Source organism: Heterocephalus glaber, unplaced genomic scaffold (genome assembly GCF_053883595.1).
Source record: "Heterocephalus glaber isolate CG9 unplaced genomic scaffold, H.glaber_assembly_v1.0 deba00001472, whole genome shotgun sequence".
Lineage (NCBI taxonomy): Eukaryota > Metazoa > Chordata > Mammalia > Rodentia > Bathyergidae > Heterocephalus > Heterocephalus glaber.
The window spans coordinates 78,325,277-78,349,852 of NW_028258315.1; the positions used below are offsets into that span (position 1 = coordinate 78,325,277).

At 40.3% G+C, this 24,576-nt stretch overlaps 2 protein-coding genes across 17 annotated transcripts in view; one reads left to right on the plus strand and one right to left on the minus strand.

Annotated features, from left to right (window-relative positions):
• Nkiras1 (NFKB inhibitor interacting Ras like 1) overlaps window positions 1–18,036 on the plus strand; it is a 51,959-nt gene extending 33,923 nt beyond the window's left edge. For 6 of the 10 annotated variants that reach the window (XM_087182212.1, XM_087182218.1, XM_087182214.1 and 3 more), the window contains 3 exons: window positions 12–126; window positions 11,675–11,760; window positions 13,952–18,036. Coding sequence is in view for 2 of the 10 variants with exons in the window: in XM_021238725.2 (XP_021094384.1) it covers window positions 11,675–11,760; window positions 13,952–13,997 (132 nt within the window). In the remaining 8 variants the exon portion in view is untranslated. Of the gene's footprint in view, window positions 1–11; window positions 1,609–11,674; window positions 11,761–13,951 lie in introns of those variants that run through there. The other 4 variants (XM_021238725.2, XM_087182213.1, XM_087182215.1 and 1 more) reach the window with 4 other exon arrangements.
• Window positions 1–24,576, minus strand: part of Ube2e1 (ubiquitin-conjugating enzyme E2 E1) — a 76,983-nt gene that overhangs the window by 3,896 nt on the left and 48,511 nt on the right. The window contains exon 3 of one of the 7 annotated variants that reach the window (XR_015439535.1): window positions 11,596–11,743. The exons of the other annotated variants lie outside the window; for them this stretch is intronic. The gene's annotated coding sequence lies outside the window, so the exon portion shown is untranslated. The remainder of the gene's footprint in view (window positions 1–11,595; window positions 11,744–24,576) is intronic. 7 annotated transcript variants of the gene reach the window in all.

A 24,576-nucleotide genomic window follows, 5' to 3' on the forward strand; every position in this document is an offset into this window, starting at 1 on the left:
ACCCTCCAAAGGCTAAAATCCATGAAGAACTTAATATACTTGCTGCACAAATCACAAGTGGAACAATGGAGAAATGGTTTTGTCTTTAATGTAAAAAGACCTTCCTCCAGGAGACCATGGCATAAGGTAATGAATGGTACAGAGTGACCAGTTCACAAAATTTCATCTGTGTTGACTTCAGACCTTCAAGACGATGTGTCTGTGAAACAAAAAGGTCTGCCCTCGGAGAGTCCTGTATACCCAGTCAATACTTAATTTTTATAGAGCAAGCAAAGATGTGCTTTTAAATAAATATATGAAATGAATTGGATTTATTTAAACACTTACTGAATGTTCATGAACCAGGCAGTACACTGTCAAAGGGTTTTGATACTGAACAGGATAAGCACTTGTCAAGAGGCCCTCTACTAGGTCATTAAAGAAAGGACTTGAACATGGTTTTTAAGAAAAAGATGAAGAGGAATAAAAAGCCTACTTAGAGACTATACTTTCTTAGAGCCTAACACAGTATACAGGTCCCCACCCCCACCCCCATCTTAAATTTTGGATGGGAGAAGCAATAGAACAAGAGTTTGGGTCTATGGCCATACCACCCTGAATGCGCCCGATCTTGTCAGAACAAGAGTTTGGGTGATACTGTGATTTTTATAGAAGGTCGGGGGCACGCTGGGCTGGCCAAAGAGAGAAAGAGCTCAGACACTGACCTGAGCATTACTAGCTGTGTGACCTTAAGCAAGTTACGAAACCTAAACCCAAGCTAACACCACCTGTCTCACAGGAATGTCTCAGGAACTAAAATGAGGGGGTGTGGTGTGGCACATGTCTGTAATCCTAGCACTCTGGGAGGATGAAGCCGGAGGATCACCAGAGACAGACTGTACAGCAGTATACCCACAGTAGTTTCATTAAATGGTAGTGATCACCATTTAATTTATTATCACTTACTCCCACTAGCTCAAATAATATGGTCCTTAAAAATCTTTTTGTGGTGAGCATTCCTAAGAACTATTAAAAACTTGCGTTTTTTTGTTTGTTTGTTTTGGTACCAGGGATAAAACTTGGGTCTTTACACTTGCAAGGTAGGCAGTGGAACCACTGACCTAAATCCCCGGCCCAAAAACTTGTTTAAGATGAGGACCATCTTGTAGAGAGACTGAAGCCGTTTACATTTGTGTTTAAAAGAATACTACTTTTACATGACATCTGACCACAATTTTCACAAGGTAGAGCCAGGAACAACTCGGAATCAGCTCTCATATAAACAAGCTGTAACCTCTCTAGTGGAAAGATTTCACCCTCGTTACTTCATCTCCTGAAATTAGAACAGGTTTTTTATCATTACAAGTTTGCCTGTATATTTGTAACCCCTCCCTTCAAGACCCTAACTCCAGGGTGTAGTGGTATGAGTAGGTTTGGCCATTGGAAGGTAAGTAGGCTATGAAAGTAGAACTCTGCATGGATGGGGATGAATGTCCCTCTAAAATACCTTGCTATACAGTGTACACCCCCAACATGCTCTAGCTTTCTTCTGCCACTGTGAGGGAATGGAGTAAGATAGCTGTCTGGAGACTAAGAAGTCCCCTACCAGACACTGAAACTGCCAGCACCTTGATCTTGGATTTCTAGCCTCCCCAAACTGTAAGAAATTGATGTGTTCTTTGTAATAATCTAAGATCTAAATGAAAAGACCTACTCTGAATTCTTTATTGGTGAGGAACCAAGCTGAGACAAGAAGCTAAGGCCTATAAAATCCAGTACTGAATATTCCAATCTTGCCTCCTAAAAATACTACCAATTAGAAGCTATACTGCTTGTTTATTTTGTGGTACGAGATTGAACCCAGGACTTTACACTGAGCTATATCCTCAGCACCTTTAAAAATACTTCAATGACAAAGTCTTGCTAAGTTGCCCAGGCTGGTCTTGAATTTGTGATCCTCTTGCTTCAGCCTCCCTCAGTGAGAGGATTTATAAACATGTGCCACCTTGCCCAGCTAACCCTGGAGGTAACTAACACATTGGCTTGGGCCCAGTTCTATTATAACGTAAGGAACATACGTAATAGTCTATAGAACTTTAAAAGTTAAATATTCCATGGAGCCCTTCCTAGGCTTAATAGTTCAGACTATGGGGGGGGGGGGGCGCAGCAGCCTACAGTCTATAAACCTTTTCCTGCTTGCTTTTTAGCCAGTGGAACCACTGGTACAGATTACTGGAAGTGGAGCAACCAGTTAGGAACATTAAGTCTTTTTTTGAGACAGGTTCTCCCTATGTAGTTCAGGCTGGCCTGGAACTCACGGCATGGCCCAGCAGGAACATTGACTCTTAACATTTTCAGCTTGTTATGTGTGATACATAAGTACAAATCCAAATAAAGATGGTTAACTTTGTAATTTAATGTGCTTGAGTATAAACTCTGACAGTTCAGGGAAAAGGTGGGAAGAAACGGTATCAAGTATACCACAAACTATAATAGAAAAACGTAGGGCTGGGGATTTAGCTCAGTGAATCCGCCACCTGCCTCAAAAGCAGAAGGTCCCGAGTTCAATCTCTGGTACCAAGAAAAAAAGAAAAAGAAAAATGTATTATGCATTTCTATTAAAACTTCAAAAATTGAGGTTAAAGACAAGCTATAAACTAGTAAATATTAAGTGAAACCATGAAATGTAGTTAAAACCATAAATTATACAACAGGAGCCCCCAAGAAGATTCAATATTGGGGGGTAAGTCCTAACCTGTGAACCCCGGGTATTACTGTGAAGGCTCTGAGAATCTACTGAAAAGACCAAGTAGATGTCTATCACTTCTTTTCATATACATGTTCTTAGAGAAAAGTAAGCAAAAATTATGACACAAGGACCTGCACTTTGCGGGGGGGGGGGTCTTTTTGCCTTTTCAGTTATGAGAAAGGATCTACTGGTCTAGGAACTGGTTGGGCAGACTCGTGGGACAGAAGCGAATGCTGTGCTAAGACAGGTAGGAGGACAGTCTATGGGAGGCTGTTCAGGAAAAGGGTCTGTTCAAGTGCCTTGCCATTTTTCAATAAAATGACTCACCAGATTTACCCTCAAGTCAGCTAAGTATGTTTTTACCAGCCTTCTGTCCCCCTCCCTTTAGCAGAAGGGAACAGGAATGACAACAAATGCACTCCGTAACTGTGCCTGAAGTCTAACCCTGCCTTCACCTGGGCACTTATTTTGATGAGCTCATCTAGTTTTGCATACAAGTTTTTAAAGCCAATTATTTAAAGGATCACTGGGAATATGTAAGACTGTGCTCCCCCTTTTTAAAGCCCAATTATCCGAGGATGCTCAAAAATTGTGATCAGTTTCTATCAAGATCTGAGAATACAAAAGAGACTATGGGTGTGCCATTTAATTTTCTTACGGAGATTTAAGATAATTACAACTCAGTTTACACTAAGTCAAAACAAATACTACTGTATCACACACTTTAAAAATAATATTCATCTCTGACACAATATTTTATTCCTGTAATGGCTTCTGACTTCATACATAAACCTTAAGATTGTTCACAAGCCACAAGACAATTCTGCTGGTAGAGAAAAGTCCACTGACAAGCAACATCTCCACTGGGTAAACTCAACAAGGATGTTCACCTTGAGCAGCTTCTCCTAGGAAGCCCAGACACTCTTTCCACTCCAGTTATCCTTGACAAGGTGGTACAGATATTGTGCATTTCTGTATTGGTAATTATACAATAAACTTCTGCACAGTACAGAATACAAGTTATAAAGAGTACAACCCTGTTATGGCTTGTGTTTAGATGTCCCCCAAAGCCTCATGCGCATGAAGTGAGACTTTCTTTTTTAGAGGTAGTTGAATCTGGAATGCATGATGCTGGGGTTGAGGGCCTGTGATTACTAAACCACTACATGTGAGTGATTAGTTTGGCACGGCCCTAATCCCTGGTAGTCTAAGATAAAAGGGGCAGAAAGATGTTATTAAACTTCCTCGTTGCTTTTGCTGTCTTCCACTGCTATGAACTGAAGCTCCCTTGTTGCCTTTGCTGCCTTGTGCATGCCATGTTTCTCCTCTGAAATGCTTTGTTTGCCATCCCAGCCTCGGAGCCAGCTGATTATGGACTGAAACCCCTATGAACTGTAAGCCAAATAAACCTCTTCCCTTTTAACTTTGGGTGTCAGGTATTTTATCTCAGCAGCGAGAGAAAAGTAACACAGACCCTAAGAAATTAATAAAAGCAATTCTAAGACCCTGTCATTAATTAGAGCAGTCTTAGTACAATCTGATGTGCTCCCAAGTACAACATTTCCCACAGAGTAATGTTTAACATGGGGTCAAAATTGGTATGTCTCAGGCCAGGGATTTAGCTCAGTGGCACTGCACTTGCCTTCCAAGTGCAAGGTCCTGAGTTCGATCTCCAGTACCACAAAAAACAAACAAAAATTGTTATGTCTCGCTGCTGGGTGGCTTGAATCAATGGTGATATGTGCATTGACTGTTCCACTTGTATGACCAGTGGTACAGGCTGCCCAATGCAACAGTCATGCATGTACTGGTGGTTCAAACTGGTGGGAATGTGTTAAGCTTCACATTGTTTTTGTTTTACAATTGTGTTTATGTGTCATCCTCTACTTCCATCCTCAGTACTTTCTACAGACTGCTCCGTTCTTCCATTTCAACACCCAAAAGTTAAAGTTGCATTTCAAGTTTCAGACAGTGTTACTGATTTCTTTTCAAGAACATCCTGAAGCACAGTAAAAAGTTAGAATCCAGTTTTTAAATTTTTCATTAGAAGAAAAGACCTTGGGTGGCAAAAATGAGCTGCAATGGTGTAATTGCCACTTACCTGGATAGGAATTGGTTGGCACACATTAATGTCAACACATGTGGGAAATTTTGTGGAAATAAGTGGAAGCTTCTGTAATTTTGAGCACTTCTCTAACAACAAAACCATGTGAAGTTAGATTTTGCAAGTCTAATGAGCTCTTGCAACAGAATTCACAGCCTCTTTTCTTTCTGTCCCTTCCTTTTAAGCAATGTATCTTGAGCCATTAATAATTTTTGGGTTTTGGGCCTGGGATTTAGTTCAGTGGCACCTCACCTGCCTCGAAAGAGCAAGGTCCTGAGTTCGATCTCCAGTACCAAAACAAAGCAAAACAAAACTTCAAAACTGATCTGTATGATGTTCCAAACTGATTTAAAATAAATCTCTACATGTTTATTAAAAAAAAAAAAAAGACCTTGGCTCACAGACACACAAGCCTCTTTGATGTTATTTTAAGTATAATTCTAAAGGCTTAGTTAGAAACAGCAGCAATACATGAGTGAAGAAACAGGCAGGGCAGCTAAAGTGTAACAGCGTATTTCAAAAACGGGCAGAGGCTCAGGACCAACTCCTAAAATTCCCAAGTAACTCCATATACCCCACCCCATGGTATGATGACTCCATAAAACTCAAATATTGATATCCCCAGAAAGCAAGACGTAGCAAAGATTGCTGACTGGCTACTATGTCTTTCTTGTAGAAGCTTCCTGATAAAGCATACTACTCAGATTAAGTACATCATTCATGTCTTACAGCGCCCCCCCCACCCCCCTCCCCTCACCAAGTCCCATCTCTCAACAGTAACTTTACAACAGTGGTTCTCAATCTGAGGTAAACTCAAAACATTAGGCAATCATTTCTGGATTGTCAAAACTGGGAGGGAGGGTACTATTGGATTCTACTAGGAAGAGGCTAGGGATGCTGCCACACATCCTACAATCCATCTGACAGCCTCCACAACAAAGAATCATCTGAGCCTAAAGTAGCAATAATAGTGCCAAGGTTGGGAAACGCTGCCTTAGAGAAAATCTGCTCAAGCTAGTAAAGCAAAGAACTTCAATTTAAATCTCAGATTCCAGTGCCCATCCCTTCATTTTAGTGTTCTGTGCCTGGTACAGGAAAAATGTTTCAGATGTGCATATACCCCAATGTACTACAGACCCACTGTTCAAAGCCTGGTCCCTCAACAAGCAACATCAGCATCTCTTGGAAGCTGGTTAGAATGCAGACATGTGCTGAGAGCAGTGTCCCATGCCTGTAATCCCAGCTCCTTTGGGAGGCTGAGGCAGGAGGATAGGAAATTCAAGAGCAGCCTATGCAATTTAGCAAGATCCTGTCTCAAAAAAAAAATTAAAAAGGGATAGGGATATAGCTCCCTAATGCTGTCCAAAAAAAGCATACCTCAGAGTTCACCCCACCCTAAACAATCTGCATTTTAAGATCCCCAAATAATTCCTACATACATTTCAAGCTCTAGAAGTCCGCTATTAAGAACATTAAGTGGTGATGTATACCAACTCTACTTTCTGATTTTCTAGATTGAAACTACCATTTGTATTTTATGTAGCTCTCTCTTTCCCTATCTGTTCTTTACAGTAAGAAACATGTACCGACCTTGGTAATGCTTATTCTGTTTAGACTGCAAAAAAACCAATACCAAACACAAAATTTAGAAAATGCTTACAGAAAGTAATCTACAATCAAATCTATATTCCCTATGACAAACATTACTCAAAAATCTATTTTTTACACTTACTCTTCTCTTACTAAGAAGTTCACAGAGAAAATGATACACTAAGAAGACAGCAATCTGTATCAAAAGTATATCTTCCCCCCTGCCCCCCAGTGATGTCCAAATCTAGAAGGCAAAAGTTGCATTCTCTGGCACAGCCAGAGAACTTTTAAAAACAACTTCTTACTCTCAGTATCCCTTCATAACACAGTAACTATCTGTAACCTAAAAGTCAATGGCAGAAAGAACTTGAAAAATAAATCAGAAAACCTCACTAAGGACATCAACAGGCTAGTGACATAGTTTGGTAAGCACTTTTCAAAAGCAGGCAACCATTCCCATAGTCCTAACAACTAAGTCAGAGGCATTCTCATCCTGGGTGGGGGAAGAGGAAAGGAAGACACTCTGCACTGCTAGGGATATACCAATCAGGTTAGGCTACCTTGGAAAGACCTTGTAGAACACAGGCAAACCCAAAGGACTCCCAGCAAAACTGGTGCCCACACAAGATTTCACAAGTAGTAACCAGTTTTAATATTGGGCCCAAAAGGGGTATATCTTTCTGAATAATGGGGAAGACACTAACTAACTCAAGCACTTAAAGTTTCAATCAGTGTAATCCACTGAATGGCCTCCCCACAAAGTCCCCAAACTCCTATTATACCAACTCTAAGGAAATACAGCCCACTATCTTTCTCAAAAAGTGAATAAACATCCAAAGGGATTTTCTTTTCCTTTTTTCTCTTTGCAGTGCAGGGGAGCAAACCTAGGGCTTCATGCAAACTAGGCAAGCACTCTACCACTGAGCCACACCCCAGTCCCTCCAAAGCAATTTTTGATGTAAATTTCTGTATAGTACAAAGAGTACCTTGTGGCTTACAGAAGCTACAGAATCCACTTTTAAAATATGTTCCAACGAAGAAAACAAATATGGGGATATTTACACAGAACGCTATCATCATTTCGGTGCGTGCTTTTCTCTGACATCAGACTTTAACTCTCTAGAGAATAGTAATTTCATATACATACTATAGGGCCTGGTTTAACATCAGCTAACAATGTTTAATCAAATGGTCAAATATGTACTACTGCTTTAAAATATATGGTTTTTAAATTAGGTGGAATAATTATAACACCACAAAGGCTTGCCCAGCTAGTGATTCAATTATAGGTTTACTACATATGCTGCTGCTTTAGAAAGTAGTAATGTCTAGAAATTTACATCCCAATAATTACATATCCTTATAGAATAAGGACACAGTTTTAAAAAGAAAACAGCTTCCAAGATAAACTGTCAGCAGAGGGTTAGAACACTCCAGTAAGGATTAGTAAGGATGGTAAAGAGCAGACATCATGGGGTCAGTATTCTCAATTAGGAATAGCTGGGTTATGAGAGTTTTTAGTAAACTGAGCTAAGGAATCATGCTTTAGCTTCTTGCCTATCAGTATGTGGTGTGGGTAAATAAGCAAACAAATGAAAAGACAAACTAGTTCCATATCAAGGGCCTTAATTAGAATTAGAAGATCAGCATCCCTTGTGTCTCAAAAGCCATTTTCTATAAATGGTTAAATTAGGTAGGTACATTCAGGATAAAGGTAGGTCCAGCAATAGCTGTTTTCTGCAGGAACTGCACAGGCCTGACTTAGAACCTTTCTAATTTGCTAGAAAAATAGCATCAATGAGGAATCAAATTTTCTAAGCATGTGGCAATTACTCCTCTCTTCCCAATAAATATTCCAAAACCAAGGTCTCTGCCTCACAGTCCAGCTTTTTAAGAGAAAATGCTTCTGTTGGTATACATAAAATTGCTGACTGAATGACTAAACAATTAGTTTCTGCTTCTTACAGTTATCAGTTCACAGGACATGACCAATTCTACTGGAATGATAACTGTATTGTGGGTTAAGTGCAGGGCAGCTAGGGGAAAAGCAGATCTTGTTGAAACTTCTTGAGAAGAGACAGTTAAAACACTTGTACCCTCCACATTTCATGCTGAATCCCAAAAGCAACAAACAGTGTCACAAGGAAAACTTTTAAAGAATATCAAAATTCTCATCAGGAACTTAACAGGTTTTACTCAATTCTAAGGCAGGATTCCTGGAACATACTTTTAATCATGAAATTAATTTCAGCTAAACATTTCTCATTCACTCATCCTTTTACCTCTTGCAGCTTCCATACTGCAACTGCTGCCAATCTCAGACTAGGGGTGCGTGAAATAGGGGAAATAGGCAGGTCAGTGGGAAAAATGGGAGTTGATACAGGTGTTAAAGTGCAAGAAACGGTCTTTAGTATTTTGCTACAGAGGTGTCTAATCTTATGCAGTGATTTTTGGGCCACTTATCACTGTGATATAAATGTATAATTTTATTGTTTGGTAAATTTGCTCTCAAAAGTGTTCTAATGTGATCAGGCATGGTGGCGCACACCTGTAATCCCAGCACTCGGGAGGCTGAGGCAGGAGGATGGCCATCAGTTAGAGGCCAGCTTGGGCTACATGAGATCAAGGCTGACCTGAACTACATAGTGAGATCTTGCCTCAAAAAAACAAAACAAGCAACCCCCCCAAAATGTTCTATGTGGATGTTTCATGGTTACCCTGTTTATAAGGCATCTCAGAACACTTTTCTGTACTGCCCAGTAATTGTGGCAGCTTCCTCTCTTCCCTTTTCCTCCCTCCTCCCTCTCCTCTTTAGCTCTCTCCCCTCCTCTCCTACCTTGAATTAAACCCAAGGCCTTTGCACTGAGGTACATCCCTGGTGCCCCCTTCTTTACGTTTTATTTTGAGACAAGGTCTAAGTCGCAAACTTGGGAGTCTGAGCGATCCTCCTGCCTCAGACTCCCAAGAATGCGTGGATACCACCATACTCTGTCTTGCTCCTTCATCCTCAACCTGCACCCTCCTTCCAGGACATCTATGTCTAGTCCCTGCAACTTCCCTCAGTACAGAACTCATGTGGATTTGGGGGCTAAAGATGCTTTTGGCTAAAACTGACATTTCCATCAGGCAAAGGCTAAGCAGTTGTTCCAAGGCCCTTTTTCAGGAACCCACAAGGTCAAAACTGTTCACAAATTAAAACAGTATCTGCCACTTTTACTCCCATTCACTCCAAACTGTACTGTGAGGTTTTACTAGGGCTGCAGCAGATGTGATGCCACAACAGCCCAAATGCAGAAGTGGCTCTAAAAATCTAGCTGTCTTCTATTAAATCAGGCAGATAGTAAAGCAATTTACAAATATGTGAAACAATGCTAGCCTTCTAAGTTTTTTAGTTTTGGAACACTGTTATTCTCATTAAAATGCTATTAATGTTTTAATTTTTAATGTTTAATTTTGAATATAGTAAAAATCCATAATTATTAACCATATAATCAAAAGCTCTGAGGTCTGCAATACATTTTTTTCTTCAGTGCTGGGGATCCAGCCTCAGGGACTTGGGCATGGTAGGCAAGCCCTCTACTGATGGTACACCTCAGCCTTGTAATACAATCTTGAAGCCAAGAAGTTTGACATTAGTCCAACTGGCTAACCACTGAAGTAACTGTTGGGCTCTTACTTCCACTAGACATTACGAGACAAAACAAAAATTAAAAATTTTAAGAGCTAGAAAAAACTGTAAGTGTAGCGTTGAATAGTTTTGGGAAGGTTCGGAAGCTACAGGTATCTTGACAGCTTGTAAGCAGAGGCTGTCAGTGCCTCACCCACATCTCTCTATATGGCAACAAGCAAAAGTGCAGGTAAATTAACTCCCTGGGGTGGTTCTACAGACAGATATCTCTTGGAGAAGTTTCAAGATAAGAGTCTAATTATCCTCTCTCTGAATACAGGTTGGTGATACTTACATTAAACAGAGATGCAGTGTGGCTTCCCAGCCGCGGTTTTTTTTTTTTTCTTTCTTAAATGGATAGTTTTCCCTTCGCTTCTGTGCAGCTGTAGGTTTCTTTTTCTGTGCACCTTGGAGACGCTAAGCAGATCTAGCTACCCTGAGGCTTTCATAATTCAGAGTCCACACGGAGAGACTCTATGAATCACCTAAGCGGCCCCAGGTGACCCAGTCCTTACCTATTTGTCATCCTAGCCCAGACCTGTGAGGGTTCTGAGGGTGCCTTCAGAACACAGGCCCAGCAGCTTCTGGAACTGCCTCAGAGAGTGGGAGTGAGAACCAATCAGATGAGCTCAACCCCAGTCAGCCTCCAGATCTAAGAAAGGTTATAATAATCACAAATGGTGGCAGTTGTTTTATACCACATACTTATGGTGTTTGTTATCCAACAATAAATAACTGGTACACTCGCTCAAGAGTAGCCTCAACCATGAACAACTGTTTGAGTGGCATAATTCTGAAGCACCCTGGAAACCCTAACCATCGAGTATTTTACCCAGTGTCCCAGAGTTTCCCAGTAGGCAAGTCTCACTGTGGGAGTTAGCCTGATAAGGTATACATTACTGATTATTCTTCCTCAACTTCCTAATTCTACTTTTATCCTTTACACCTTGAAACAAACTTGGTGGATGTATTCAAGAATCTCAAGAATCTCCTCCTGGGGGCACTGAAATGGAGACACCACTTAAATTAAAGCACATGCACACAGCAAAAGATGAACAAAAAGCATAAATCATATTTATAGGAAAGCAGTAAAGGGGGAGATGAGAAGCTCAAACACTGGTAACCTTTCACTTATCAGAATGGCAAAATTTTCTAACAGACCCTTTGAAACAGAAATTTTTCTTCTCAGAAAGCATCCTAAGGAAATGACCAGATGTATGCAATGGCTACAGCATAAGGATTTTATAAAATCCTTATTAGGTATAATGAAAATAATTGGAGTGAAAAAATTTGGAATGAGCTAAATTGCTGACAGGAGACAGGTTACATAAATTATGATACAACTACACAGTAGTACACTGTGTAAGCTCCAAAATAAGATGGGGTATGCATACAAAACAGGGAAAGAAATCCATAATGTATTAATCAAGGGAAAAAAAGCTCCATAACAGTATGCAAACAACCTCATTTTTATAAGATACATAATATTACCAAACAAACTCTTACTAGTGGTTAGACCTGGAGGATGAGATGCAGATTTTCTCTTTTATAAGGACAATGTATTTTCTTTTTTTTTTGGTACCAGGGATCCATGCGCAGCAGGCGACGAAACCACAGAGCTAAATCCCTGGCCCCAGGACAATGTATTTTCATTCTGAAGAACAACAAAAGGTGAAAATGACAGAATTCAATTCACCTAGTAACCGAGAAAGTAAAGTAGTAAGAGCAAGAAACTATGATTACTGTGGGGTAAATAGGGTTTCTGACTAGAAAGCTACTCCTTTAAGGGTTTCAGAGAATAAGGGCTTACTCAATCTGGGCTATCACCATTCTTACTCTACCATTCAATATTTGTTTTATTTAAACCCAGCTTTCAGTTTTTTAGAACACAGCATCTTAGGATCCGAGGACAGAACTTTCGATACATTCTTTTTTTATTTTTGCGGTACCAGGGATTGAACTCAGGACCTTGTGCTTGCCAGGCACCACTGAGCTACATCCTTGGGCTGATACAGTCATTCTTGTTTCTTAGGATCTATGAGTACTGAGTATACCTTCTCCAAAATGCTTTGGAAAACAAGTGTTTTGCACTTCAGATTTTTGGGAATTGGGGGATATTTGCATGTATATAATAAGCTATCTTGGTGACAGACCCAAGTACAAACTGTAGTTCATGTATGCTTCTTACATACTTTATACATATAGCCTAAAGGTAATTTTAGACAATATTTTTAATCTGCCTGAATGTTGGCTGTGATGTCACATAAGGTCAGGTGTAGATTTTCCATCTGTGTCATTTCTGTACTTTAAGAAGTACAGAATTTGGAAGCATTTTGGATTTTCAGATTAGGTATACTCAACCTGCACTACACTTGTGGGTTAGAATCTAAAACAATCATTTATAGAATATGTTCTTAGGGGCCAGGGATTTAGCTCAGAGGTTTTGCCGCCTGCTTCGCAAGTGCAAGGACCCGAGTTTGATCCCTGGTACCAAAAAAAAAAAAAAAAAAGTTCTTAACTGTTCCCATTCCCAAAACTCTTTGAAAATCACTTATGACTACAGGGTTCCAGTCTTTGACATCTCTGTGGTCATGCTGAAGAAGAGACATGGGCCCTATGATAAAAGCTTCCATGGACATTTAATCTGAAAACCTAGAAATAACCTAGAATGATTGGACATCATCTCACTGTTTTGCCTTCTCACTTCTCTTCAATTCTGGTGCTCCTTCCTAGTCTCTTTCCAGACACTATACTCTCAGACAGGGAGCTGAGAGACTAAATCTCAGGAGAGATTGCAAACCCAGCAACGGTGAAAATCAAAGGGCTCAAATTGATTCCCAACAGAGGGAAGCAAATCTGCTTTAAAAAGGAGTTAGGGGGACCTGGCAGCTCACACAGGAGATCCTTCTTCCAAGCAGAGTGCTCTTCCTCCCATTTTTAATGCAGAAACATCAACTGTTAGCTAAATAGTCAATAGTGGTTTCTCTCATGTAGTCAAAACAATAATACATGAATAAAGTTGAAAATAATTTATACAAGCAAAAGTTTTTGAGGTGAGTTCTCTAGAATTTATTACAGATGATTTGATCGGATCTAATAATTCTACATTTAAAATGTCATTCCAAGAACATAAAGGCAGAAAAACCCTAACATTTGCAGAAAAATATATAATTTTCAAAGTTCTTTCAGACTTCTGATCTTTATCCAAATTCTTTGAATTACTAAAGGTATCATTATACCTATCTTAAAGACTGGGAAAGATTCAGAAATGATGTGCTTGTATAATGTCATAACGCTTGAAGATCAGTTTAGGCCAAGCCAATCCTGGTTTTCCTCACAGGATACTTTCCACATTACCAATAGAGCTTAATACAGTTATCTGTCTTTGGAGTCACTGTAAAGAGTTGTTTAATCAAGCCTGCCTTTTCTACATTATTTCTATTTCCCTTTCACATTTGGATGGAAGTTGGAATTACAGAGAAACAAAATTTGTGATCTGCCAAAAGGTGTTATTAAAATTTCTTAAAAACTAGTTCACTTTATTTGCAGAAACAAACTTGTTGCAAATAAACATATCCCACACAAAGTACTTAGTGTAGGGAGGTGTTATGGCTTGTGTCTAGATGTCCCCCAAAGCCTCATTCAGTCTTAGGTGGGGCTTTTTCAAAGATGGCTGGATCTAGAGTGTGACAGTTGAATAATTCACGGTGCATTGCTAGGCTCAAGAGCACTAGAATTAAGGGTGTGAGTGCTACCCACCCTAAGTAGTCTGGATAAGATTAAAGGGGCAGAAAGATGTTGTTAAGGCCCCTTGTTGTTTTTGCTGTATCCTATGTGCAATGAACTATTTCTCCTCTTCAAGGTCCCTCAGCTATGTGCCACTCTGCCTTGGAGCCAGCCAACTATGAACTGAAACCTCTACAAACTGTGAGCTAAATAAACCTTTCCTCCTTCAACTTTGAGTGCCAGGTATTTTGTCTCAACAACCAGAAAAGTAACTAAGGAGATTTCAATAATAATGTTACAACTCCAGAAATGCTGAGAATGTACCCGCCTTGATGAAGACAACTCAGTGGGAAACAAGCATCAGTTCAACTGACTGCTCCAAATGCTACACCCCTGAATTGCAAAGAGAACAAGAAATAGTTTTTTCCCCTTCCTAAAACTAAAAGGCAGGTATATAGAACATGACACCTACTTTTTCCAGCTCAGAATTTAGGCTTGTCCCAAACAAAATCCAGGAACTTAGATCCACTCTGATTTCCACTATTTTGCATTTTAGGTTCACAGAGGCACTGGCAAGTCCAGCAGTCACTGGAATGACCTACACTGAAATGTGAGGCTAATCCCTGCCTGAGGATACAGTATCACTCACTGCTCAATTCTTTTGTGAAGCTGATGCTTCTGCAACCCCTTTGTTCCTGCCCTGTCCCCTGCAGGACCCCTAACTCCGAACCACTAGGAGGAAGTAATAGGGTCAGGGGGTAAGGAGAGCTGTTTACTCCATACTTAGGGAGTCTCTAGTGTCTTTCTTGGCCCCAAATGGCCTAGACAGAAAGGGGGGCAGAAAGGGAGAGGCAGTTTATATTTTTAAGAGGCTGAGAGACTGAATGAGCCTTAAATGTCAAATACAGGGCTGGGCTTAGAGGGGAGGGTCTGCCTGCCTTCTCACTGAAACTTTCTCACCTGAGTGACTCAGTCTTGCCATTTACACATACCCTCCTCTCCTAGCTGAACAGCAGACAACAGGTTTCACAAAGTTAGGTGTTGCAGCAGTTACTAAATAGGCCCGCAGATTAATCACTGATATGTGACATTCACAGCTGCCCAAGTAACAAGTCTAGTACTGGGCCTGGGAAGCAGATACACAGGACTTTCACCAATGGCCACTGGTCAGCTACCAGCCTGGCTTATAAATTAACACATGACCATGCATATGTGACCTCACGTTGGTATCATGTGCTTCCTAAAACGACCTCAATAGTTTAACATCAAGGGACTATAAGGCAATATTCCCAAATAGAGAAAGGTTCTGATGAACAAACATGTGTCATATTCTAAGAAAACAAACTCTCAGAGAACTAATTGCTAAGGTACGTATGTACCTATTTAGGATAGGTTGGATGCAAAAAGCAAGAAAAGTTGTGACTAAAAGAAAGGAGGCAGTTGCTTCAAACCAAAGGCAAGGAGTTTGACTTTGAAGTCCCAAATGGGGTTAAGAGCCTAAATTAAAGGATATGAAATATAAAGGGGGAAATTTTAAGATCTTTTTATCTTAAAAGAAAAAAGTAACCCTAACTTAAGTGTTGGACGGTGGGGGGCGGGGGAGAACCACATGTAGACCGAATACATGCATCAACTTTTACTCCTCTAAAATCTACCAACATTATAGTAAGCCATAAACCTCAAAAGATAAGGAAAATGAGTAAGAAGACAACAGCAATAAAAGTTTGGAAGTAAAGGCAAACAAGCAAGTGGTAAAGGGTTTGATATATTCAGGAAGTGTTAACACGTTCCTGACAGCTTGAACCATCTGTGGTACATGCATGACTGTCCCATCAGGCAGCTTGAACTGTGGGATAAGCTATTTAACATCAGACGATGGAATTCAAATTAGAGCAGCTGGGCAGCAAGACATGAATTATCGGCCCATCGTGAACATGTTAATCCTAAACTGGCCGTGAAGGAAGCCAAGACTGAGCCCATATATTCCACAGTACTTCCCAAAAGACAAGAGTCTGTGGTGCCTCTGGAACTTGGGAGTGAGGCAGAAGAAGGTTTATTAGTTCAAGGGTAAGGATTGGTCAAAACTATGTGTAAAGAGCAAGCAAATTCCAAGACCACTTGTGAAACACTTCTAAGATGGGCTTCTCGATCTCTTCTCGAGTGTGTAGGCAGAAGCTGTGATTTTTTTTTTTTAGCCAATGGAACACGACAAAGTTGATGGAATGACACTTCTTGGACAAGGTCATGTTTCATTTATGTAAGACACAGTCTTTCCTGATGGGAGAAAGTCTCCTGCTAGATTTGAAGAAACAAATTGCTTATGAAGAGGGATGGTGAATGGCAAGTGGATGCTAGGAGGTGTGAGCCTCATCCCACAACTGCAAGGAACTGAATTCTGCCACCCACAATGTGAGCTTGAAAGGGTTTCAGAAGAGGACACAGGCCAGCCAACTCCCTGACTGCAGGCCAGAGAGATCCCGAGCAGAAGACTAAGATAAGCTGTGCCTGACCCATGTTAGCTGTGAAATAGTGAATATGTGTATTGTTTCGAACTGCTAAGTTTGTAGTAAACTGTTAAGCAGCAATAGAAATCTTGCTGAACTGAGGTTTGTTTTCTGTAGAGAGTAAAACAGAAGGGTCTCTACACCAGGAGTCATTAATATGGATGAGGCCAGAGGTGCTGTGCTAAACATGAGTTTGTGCCTGCTGAACGATGAAACCCCCAGTCTCCTTCCTCCGCTCATCTCCCAGAAGACAGCCTCATCTTCACTCTCCAGGCAGTCTTTTTTGGGCACTATGGAACTGCCCAGAGGGAAGATCTAAATAAACTGACATTAAAGGCTTCTTAAGTACAAGATGGCCATGGAAGATGGTTCCTTTGTAACATGGAAAACAAAAAACAAACTAGAAAGTGGCCAGCTTCAGAAAACCAAAGTTATAGAGAAAAGGAAATTTCAAAATAGGTTTATCATTAATATCTAAAAGTGGAGAAAACACTGCAATTATAAAACAAGAATAAGGCCAAAACAAGATTAAGAGAAGAAAACTCTATGAAGGGTAAAGCTAAATCTCCTAAAAAAGGAAATGACAGGTTAAAAACAGGAGAAAAATAAACAAACATTATGAAGGTCCAAAACTGGAATAGTAGCAGTGATCCCAGAGAACAGAGAAGCAGAAAGTTTAAGAAAAGTTTCTATGCCATGAGTTTCCAAGTTGAAAAGACACAGTACTTAGAAACTATACCTACACAAGGCACATTCACATTTCCATGGAGAAAAAAGGTAATATGCAAGGGACTCTGAATCAGCATGCTTTGAATTTCAACACCCAGCAGTAGGAATAGTTGGTTCTGGAGCAATGTCTTCAAAATGATTTCCAATACAAATTCCACACCCAGACAAACTGTCAAATATATTTCAACAACAGAAATCTTTCCAGAAATTTATCTCCCAAGAATTTCTTTTCAGGAAATTACTAGGGAAGATACTCTACAAGATAAAAGCATAAACAAGACAAAAAGAAACAAAATTCAATGGAGATCAGTACCGTGCCCAAAAGAGACCGTAGCAAAAGAGCCTGATATGATAACCAAACAAAAAGCTCCAAAAAGGATAAAATTCATACATAACCCAATGCTTCTGAATGTCTTTTTGGAGGGTTCAGACAACTATGAAAACATAGTATAGAAACTATCAGGTGGGGAAGGTGAGAATCAGAAGAGGAAAAGGAAGAAAAGATAGTAAATCCAGAAGGAAAAAGAGTTATATTCTCCAGTTAAATCTCCAACACCTGCAATTTAAAGGCGTGGTTTATTTTGGTTTATGGTTTTCAGAAGATTCAGTCCATGGCTGAATGGCTGGCAAGGCAGAAACAAGAGTGGTGGAAAGGCATGACAGAGGAGAGCTGCTCAACCCACAGCATCCAGGAAGCAGAAAGACTGGATCCAGGGACCAGAATACATCGTTCCCAGGTCACGCCCTCAGTGACCTGCCTCCTAACAATACATTCAGCTGTAAACTCATCAGTGGATTGACTCATGATCCAATCACTTCCCAAAAGTCGTATGTTTTTTCCTCGGTCTAGGATTTTATTAGACTGCTCCCCCCCACCACCCAATATACCTGTATTGGAAGGTCCGACTTTTGAACATGAGACTTTTGGGGGACATTTTAGATCTAATCCTATACAAACTGTAAGCCAAAATAAACCTCACTTCCTTTATGTTGTGGCTGTTGGGAATTTTGTTTCAGTGCTGGGAAAGCAACTAATGCAAGATCCTAAGGAGATATTCAAGTCCTTAAACTATATTAGTACGTAACTGTAATAAAAATGAAAACTAAAAGAAAAGATGGAAAGTAAAAACAAAGATAATGTCTTAGGATCATGTTACACAGTTCTTTTTACCAATTCAAATTCCTCTTTACCACTTCTGCAAAGTGACTAAAAACCAGTCTCTTAAGACATGAAAAATCCCAAACACAGAAAACATCAGCCTATTCTGAAATAAACTACATTCAAATGTCAATGAATGAAGCAGAGAGCCTAACAGACTAATGATATCCAATATCATTAGTACTGGATTTAGACCACAGGGCCAGGGATTTAGCTCAGTGGTTCCACTGCTTGCCTCGAAAGTACAAGGTCCTAAGTTTGATCCCCGGTACCAAAAACAAAACAAAACAATAACCAATAACCTAGACTACAGCTGTAGCAGTAACAAAAGTGAGGAGATCCTAAGGACTTCCTGGTAAAAATCCTAAAGAATTATCAGTAAACCACAGATACTCATTAACACATATACAAATAAGATGCCTACTTTAATCCTCAAAGAGCAGAACAAAACCCGAACTGTCTCTTCCTGACCTGCCCAGTCTCCCAAAAGTAGTTAACCACATTGCAAGTATCATTCCAAGCACTATTATGCAATAGTTGGTAAGACACTATTTGCTAAACAAAAAACGATTTCATGTATACAACTTTGTCTGTTTAATGTATTAACATTTTTATTTTTTTGTTATGTTTTTTGGTACTGGGGATCGTACTCAAGGACCTTGTGCTTGTGAGGCAGGCAGTGGCACCACTGAGCTAAATATCCCTGGCCCAACATTTTAAAAACCCAGCAAACAATGTACCCTAATTTTAGCTCAGAAAATGTTAAATTATATGCTTAATTTATCCAATTATTTCAAAGTACAATATACATGCTATTTTAGGTCTTGCCTCATTTCATTTCAAAAGGCTAAATATTGGGATTTAATCATCTTTTAAAACACTATTTTGTCCATGAGCAGGTGGGTAAATAAAATGTGGCATGTGTATATACACAATAACATATTCTATGTACAATGGACCCTTGACTAACTTAATTCATTTGGGAGGGCTTGGTGTAACTCAAGTTGGTTTTAAGTCAAGACTATTTTTCCCATGAGAAATAATGAAAATACCCATAATGTGTTCTGAACCTTCTAAACCACCCCCTAACCTTTTCATAATAAAAAGGGTTGTATAGTGTGCATGATTTACCAGAAACACCAATAATTTTCCTAGTGTATTCATCAAAGAGTTATAAAATGTGCCTAGTATACCAGAAACAACACCATCCTGTACTCACCAATCAAGTTGATATCTTTGGCTTGCAGGAAGGGAGGATGAAATGGAAGGTCGTTATTGTTTGTAAAAAGAGTTCCCTTCCATAAGAACATCAGGAATCTGGCTCCCTGGTGCCCCCTTCTCTCCTTGGGAGAGTCTAGCCCACTAGGACCTGCTTCTGGCTCACTAGGTCTCAACCTTTTTAGAACTAAAAACTGGTCTAAGGTAGTCTGTTTTTGTCTTAACACTGTTCTGTAGTATGACATGGCATTGTCACTAAGCAAAGGAATGACTGGATTTTTCTCTATCTAGGTGGGTCATCTCTACAAATGTTTGTAGTTCTGTCCATTTTTTTCAGGATTTCGTTTATTTCAGAAGAACTTTGCTGCACTGACTGTTGATACTCACTCTTCAGAAAGCTCCTCAGCTGCCATTCTCTGTTGCTCACCAGAAGTTGCTGAAATTTCTCTGTAGACAGTTTCTCCACCAGTTCTTCAACATCACCATTGCAAGACTCTGCTATAGTGACAATGACCACAGGGTCAACTGAAGGCCCAGGCTCCTCTACATAGCTTTCAAAGTCTCTCTTCTGTATAATTTAAGGCCACATTTTTCTTAGGTTTGTGGCCTGGCATTTTCTTCTCTTCCTGAGTAATAATGTTTGTTCTCCTGAGCATTTTCTTCCAGAAAAGGCCAGTTTCATCATAGTTGAACACTTGATGAGAGCAAAAGGCATTTCCCTGTGTCATCGTTTTGACGTGGTGTATGTAATTTTCAGCAGTCCTTTTATCAGCACTGGATGCTTCACCGTGCCTAGTTACACTATAAACGCCAGTTCTCACTTTAAAATTGTGAAACTACCCCTTACTGGCATGAAATGTTTCAGCACTATCATTCATTCATAGATTATCCTTTACAAGATCTACATTTATAGTCCTGGATTTTTCACAAATTAAAGAATCAGGCTATAACCTGCCATCCTTTCGTTTATCCACACTACTAATAATAGCCTTTCTACCTCATCTAACAGTTTTGATCATGACTTACTAATTTTGAGTAATACCTTTAGCAATACTAGCTTCCTTATACAAATCTTTTTTCTGTATCATTGTCAAGATGGTGGATTTACATGCTGTACTTGAAGATTGGTCACACAATTGCTTCTCAGTCTTTTGGCTAGGATCAAGTGAGAACTGGTCACACAAACAGCAGTCTCATATTTCTCTACAATTTCTTTCTTTTTGTGATTGGTTTCTTCACCTTCCCTTCGTTGCTTAGCTTCTTTGGGGCCACTTTGATAGCAGTAATCGTAGCAATTATATAAAGCACTGACCAAAATGACATCCACAAACACAAGCATCTGGGCTCAGACTGATGCTTACATATGCTTTTGTGGCATCACGAATCTTTGTTAACAACCACACAAGCAGGTGGCAAACTCACGACTTTGGTTGTAAAACTAAAATTCCAGTCGTAACCTAAGTTGTTCATATGTGAAGCCGGTTGCAACTTAAGGGTCCACTGTATATGTCTATATAGGGGGGAATATTATTCACCCTTAAAACAGAATGAAATCCTGCCCTTTATAATAGCATGGATTAACCTGGAGGACATTATGCTAAATGAAAAATCCCAAGCACAGAAAGACAGCATGACTTCATCTATACGTGGAATTTTAAATAGTGGGACTCACAGAAGCACAAAGTAGGCAGCTGCCAGGCACTGAGAAATCTTATTCAAAGGGTACACAGTTTCAGGCACAAAGGATGAATACATTCTAGAGAAAATAATCACACGCTATTTAATTCGGTTTACGACTTATACCAAAAGGATAAATGTATCTGAAGAAAACTTTAAAATGAATAATTTTAGTCACTATATGTGGCAGCTTGGTTGGGCTATTTTCTTTTTTTTGGAGACAGGGTCTCACTATGTATAACCAGGGTCATCTCAAATCATGGCGATCCTTCTGCCTCAGCTTCCTACTGGTGAGATTACAGCCATCTGATACCATGCCTGGCTGGTTGGGTTATTTAAAAAACCAAGATACACAAGTTTAAAACTCAGGCATTCAACACCACATAAGCATGAGGCAAGATGCATGCCAACATACACTCATGATACAGCCACTAAAATATAGTGCATTTCTGACCACAAATTATATCCCAGAATTTCGTTAACTAAAGGCTTTTCTAATAGTGGCTGGACATGGTGGCACACGCCTGTAATCCCAGCCCTTGGATCACTGTGAGTTTGAGGACTGTACCTGGGCTACATAGTGAGTTCAAGGCCAGCCTGAATGCCACAGTGAGACTTTTTCTCAAAAAAAAAAAAGTTGGCCATTTTAGTGTTTTGTTAATGGACACTTGCACTAACAGTGGCATCAAGCAGAGACAACAGAAGGCATACCAGCTAAGGCACTGCTAAAAAGATAAAATTGGTATACTCAAGATTGTCTGGCAAAACCAAGTAACTGGGGCACAATCACCAGCACTGGAGGAACAGCAGCTGTAGTATTAGACTCAAAGCCCACAGAAACCTGATCGGGGGACAGAATGTTCATCTTCATCTAGCCAAGGTGAAAGCACTCAGAAGCCAAGAAGCAGACAGCTGTGAGAGCAGGCTGGTGAATGAGCTTTGGGTTTCAGTTTGGTTGAGTAAACTGGTGTTCTCCTACAGCAGGGCTGTCAGACATCCTTCACGTCAAGACACCCTTACACATCTACTGGGTGTGAAACTCACACTCTGGACATGATTATGGACAGCCTCCACCCAAGAATGTAAAGGAAAATGGGAGTAGCTCTTGCAATGGGGAGAGCTAGGGACACAACAATGAGGGTACAAAGTAACAGTATAAAACATGCTTTTAATGATAGTGCAATAAACCTATAAAAATATCTACTAAGATCTATTTGTTCAACATTATGCTAAGCTCAGAGGAAATTTGCCCGCTGGGTGGGCGGACTAAGGCCAAATCATTAAGAGCCTTTAAAAACCGGGAAGAATAGATTTTACTCAATACTCGGGATAAACAGAGCCACAGCAAATTGTGGAGAGAATGATTATTGCCATTTTGTGTTCCAAGAAACTGAGGTTCAGAGCCTTTATGTAGTTAACATTAATCTAAGGTCACTTAGCTACTAGCTGGCAGAGGCTGGATTCAACTTCTGCACTCTTAGCTCATTCTCTACAAATAACCTGTGGTTAGAGGTGATGGAGGCTTCCTTTGAGCTAGTGCTTCTAGGTAAAGAATCTGGTAATCAGGCAGTTACGGGTCATGGATACGGATATAGAGTCAAACAATATGGACAGACAAAAAAGGTTTGTGTCCAGCTGCAGAGGACAGTGGTGATGTTGAAGAGGAAGGGAAATTTCTATGCCTACTTCCCACTTTTTTTTTTGGTACTGGAGATTGAACTCGGGACCTTGTGCTTCGGAGGCAGGCACAGTGCCACTGAGCTAAATCTCTGGCCCATACTTCCCACTCTTAAGGGGTGAAAGAAAGCAAGAGCTTCTGTTTTTCATTTGGTACCGGGGATCAAACTAGGGACCCTGCACTTGCAAGGCAAGCGGCAGAACCACTGAGCTAAATCCCGGCCCAAGAAAGCAATAATTTAACCAGAGACCCCAAGGACAGCTGCAGGTATATTACCATCGGGAAAAAGAAGAAAAGTAGGCCAACGATTAAACATCATTTCCTGTAGGGAACAGGGAAAGGGGACGTTACTAGAACCTCTGCAATAAGTCCTAGTTTCCTGTGAGCCACGGCAGCACAAGGTGAATTAGGTTATACAGGAAAGGTAGAAAAATGAGACTGAGAAGAAGCTGAATTTTGGGTCTGATCACAGTGCTGCTCTGGGCAGCAAAGATGAAAGTCCCCAGCTTACTGCACCTTTCATTCAGTACATTGGGAGAAACAAACGTAACAAATGACTTGCAGAGAGTTCAGTACATCCTGCGTAAATAAGACCTAACAATCCAAGAACAAGGAGGAACTGAGTAGATATTTGTTCCTCCCAGGATGTTTTCAGCTCCCAGGATGTTTCTTGTCCTGGAGAATCACAGCATCACCGGATCATTGAAGTCTCAGTTGTGACCGGAGGCCAAAATGGAATTGTCTCGGAATTCCATAGCTGGGCTGTAGGCAGGAGAACTAGGCTAACCAAATGATTTTTCCCTAAAATTATGCAGCATTGATCCCAACAATTTCCTCTCTACCAACCAGGCTTTTCTGGGCAGAGCAGAAGGCTAGGGCTTCAGGCAAAGGCAAGGCTCAGCTAGAGTTGGCACAAGGTATTGTTTGGCCAGGGGTGTTTAGTGAGGTAATTGGTATTAAGTTCAGACCTAATCAGTTTCACTTCCCTTAACACCTACTGCAAAACTCTAACAAGATATACAAAAATGGTAAAAGGTAGTGTTTATTCTCAGAAAACAGCAAGTTAAGAGGGAGTCAAATAACAAATTACTAAAATACAAAGTCAAGCAGGTGTGGTACACACCCATAATTCTAGCACTCTGGGAGCCTGAGGCAAGAGGATCCCAACTTTGGGCCCAGCCTGAGCAACTTGGTGAAACCCTGTCTCAAAATAAAAAATAAAAATGGGTAGGGATTTAGCTCAGTGTGAAGGCCCTAGGTTCAATCCCCAATACAAAAACAAATAAAGTCAAGTGCCAGATGACAGGTAAAGAAAGTGGAGTTGTTGTGAGCTCATATAAGGGAGGCTTAGAGATATAAAAAATTCGTATGGGGAGCCCTCTCCATCCCACTCCACCCACAGAAGCCAGCAGGACACAAGCTTTCAACCACAAGCTCCCTTTTCTCTCCATTGTGAGAAGGAGGGGGGGATAGAACACATTTCCCCAAATAACAGCCTCGGTGCTATAGGTCAGCGGTTCTTACAAAAGTGGTAAGAATGAGGAGAAAAGGACAAGACATTGATTGTACATTTTCATAAATTGTAATTGGTGCAATATAAAGGGTTTTTTTGTTCTAAGTTGTGCAAATTTTGTGATACAAAATTATTCTCCCTTTTATAAAAATGCTGATAATGGTAAATAGTGCTTTTTCAATGTTCTTGGCAAGACCAAGCTAGTAGCATTCCATCAGCTTCGTATGTTAAAACTCCAGCTTTCACTCTAGCCAACAGCTTCCGTACTGAATGGTATCCACCA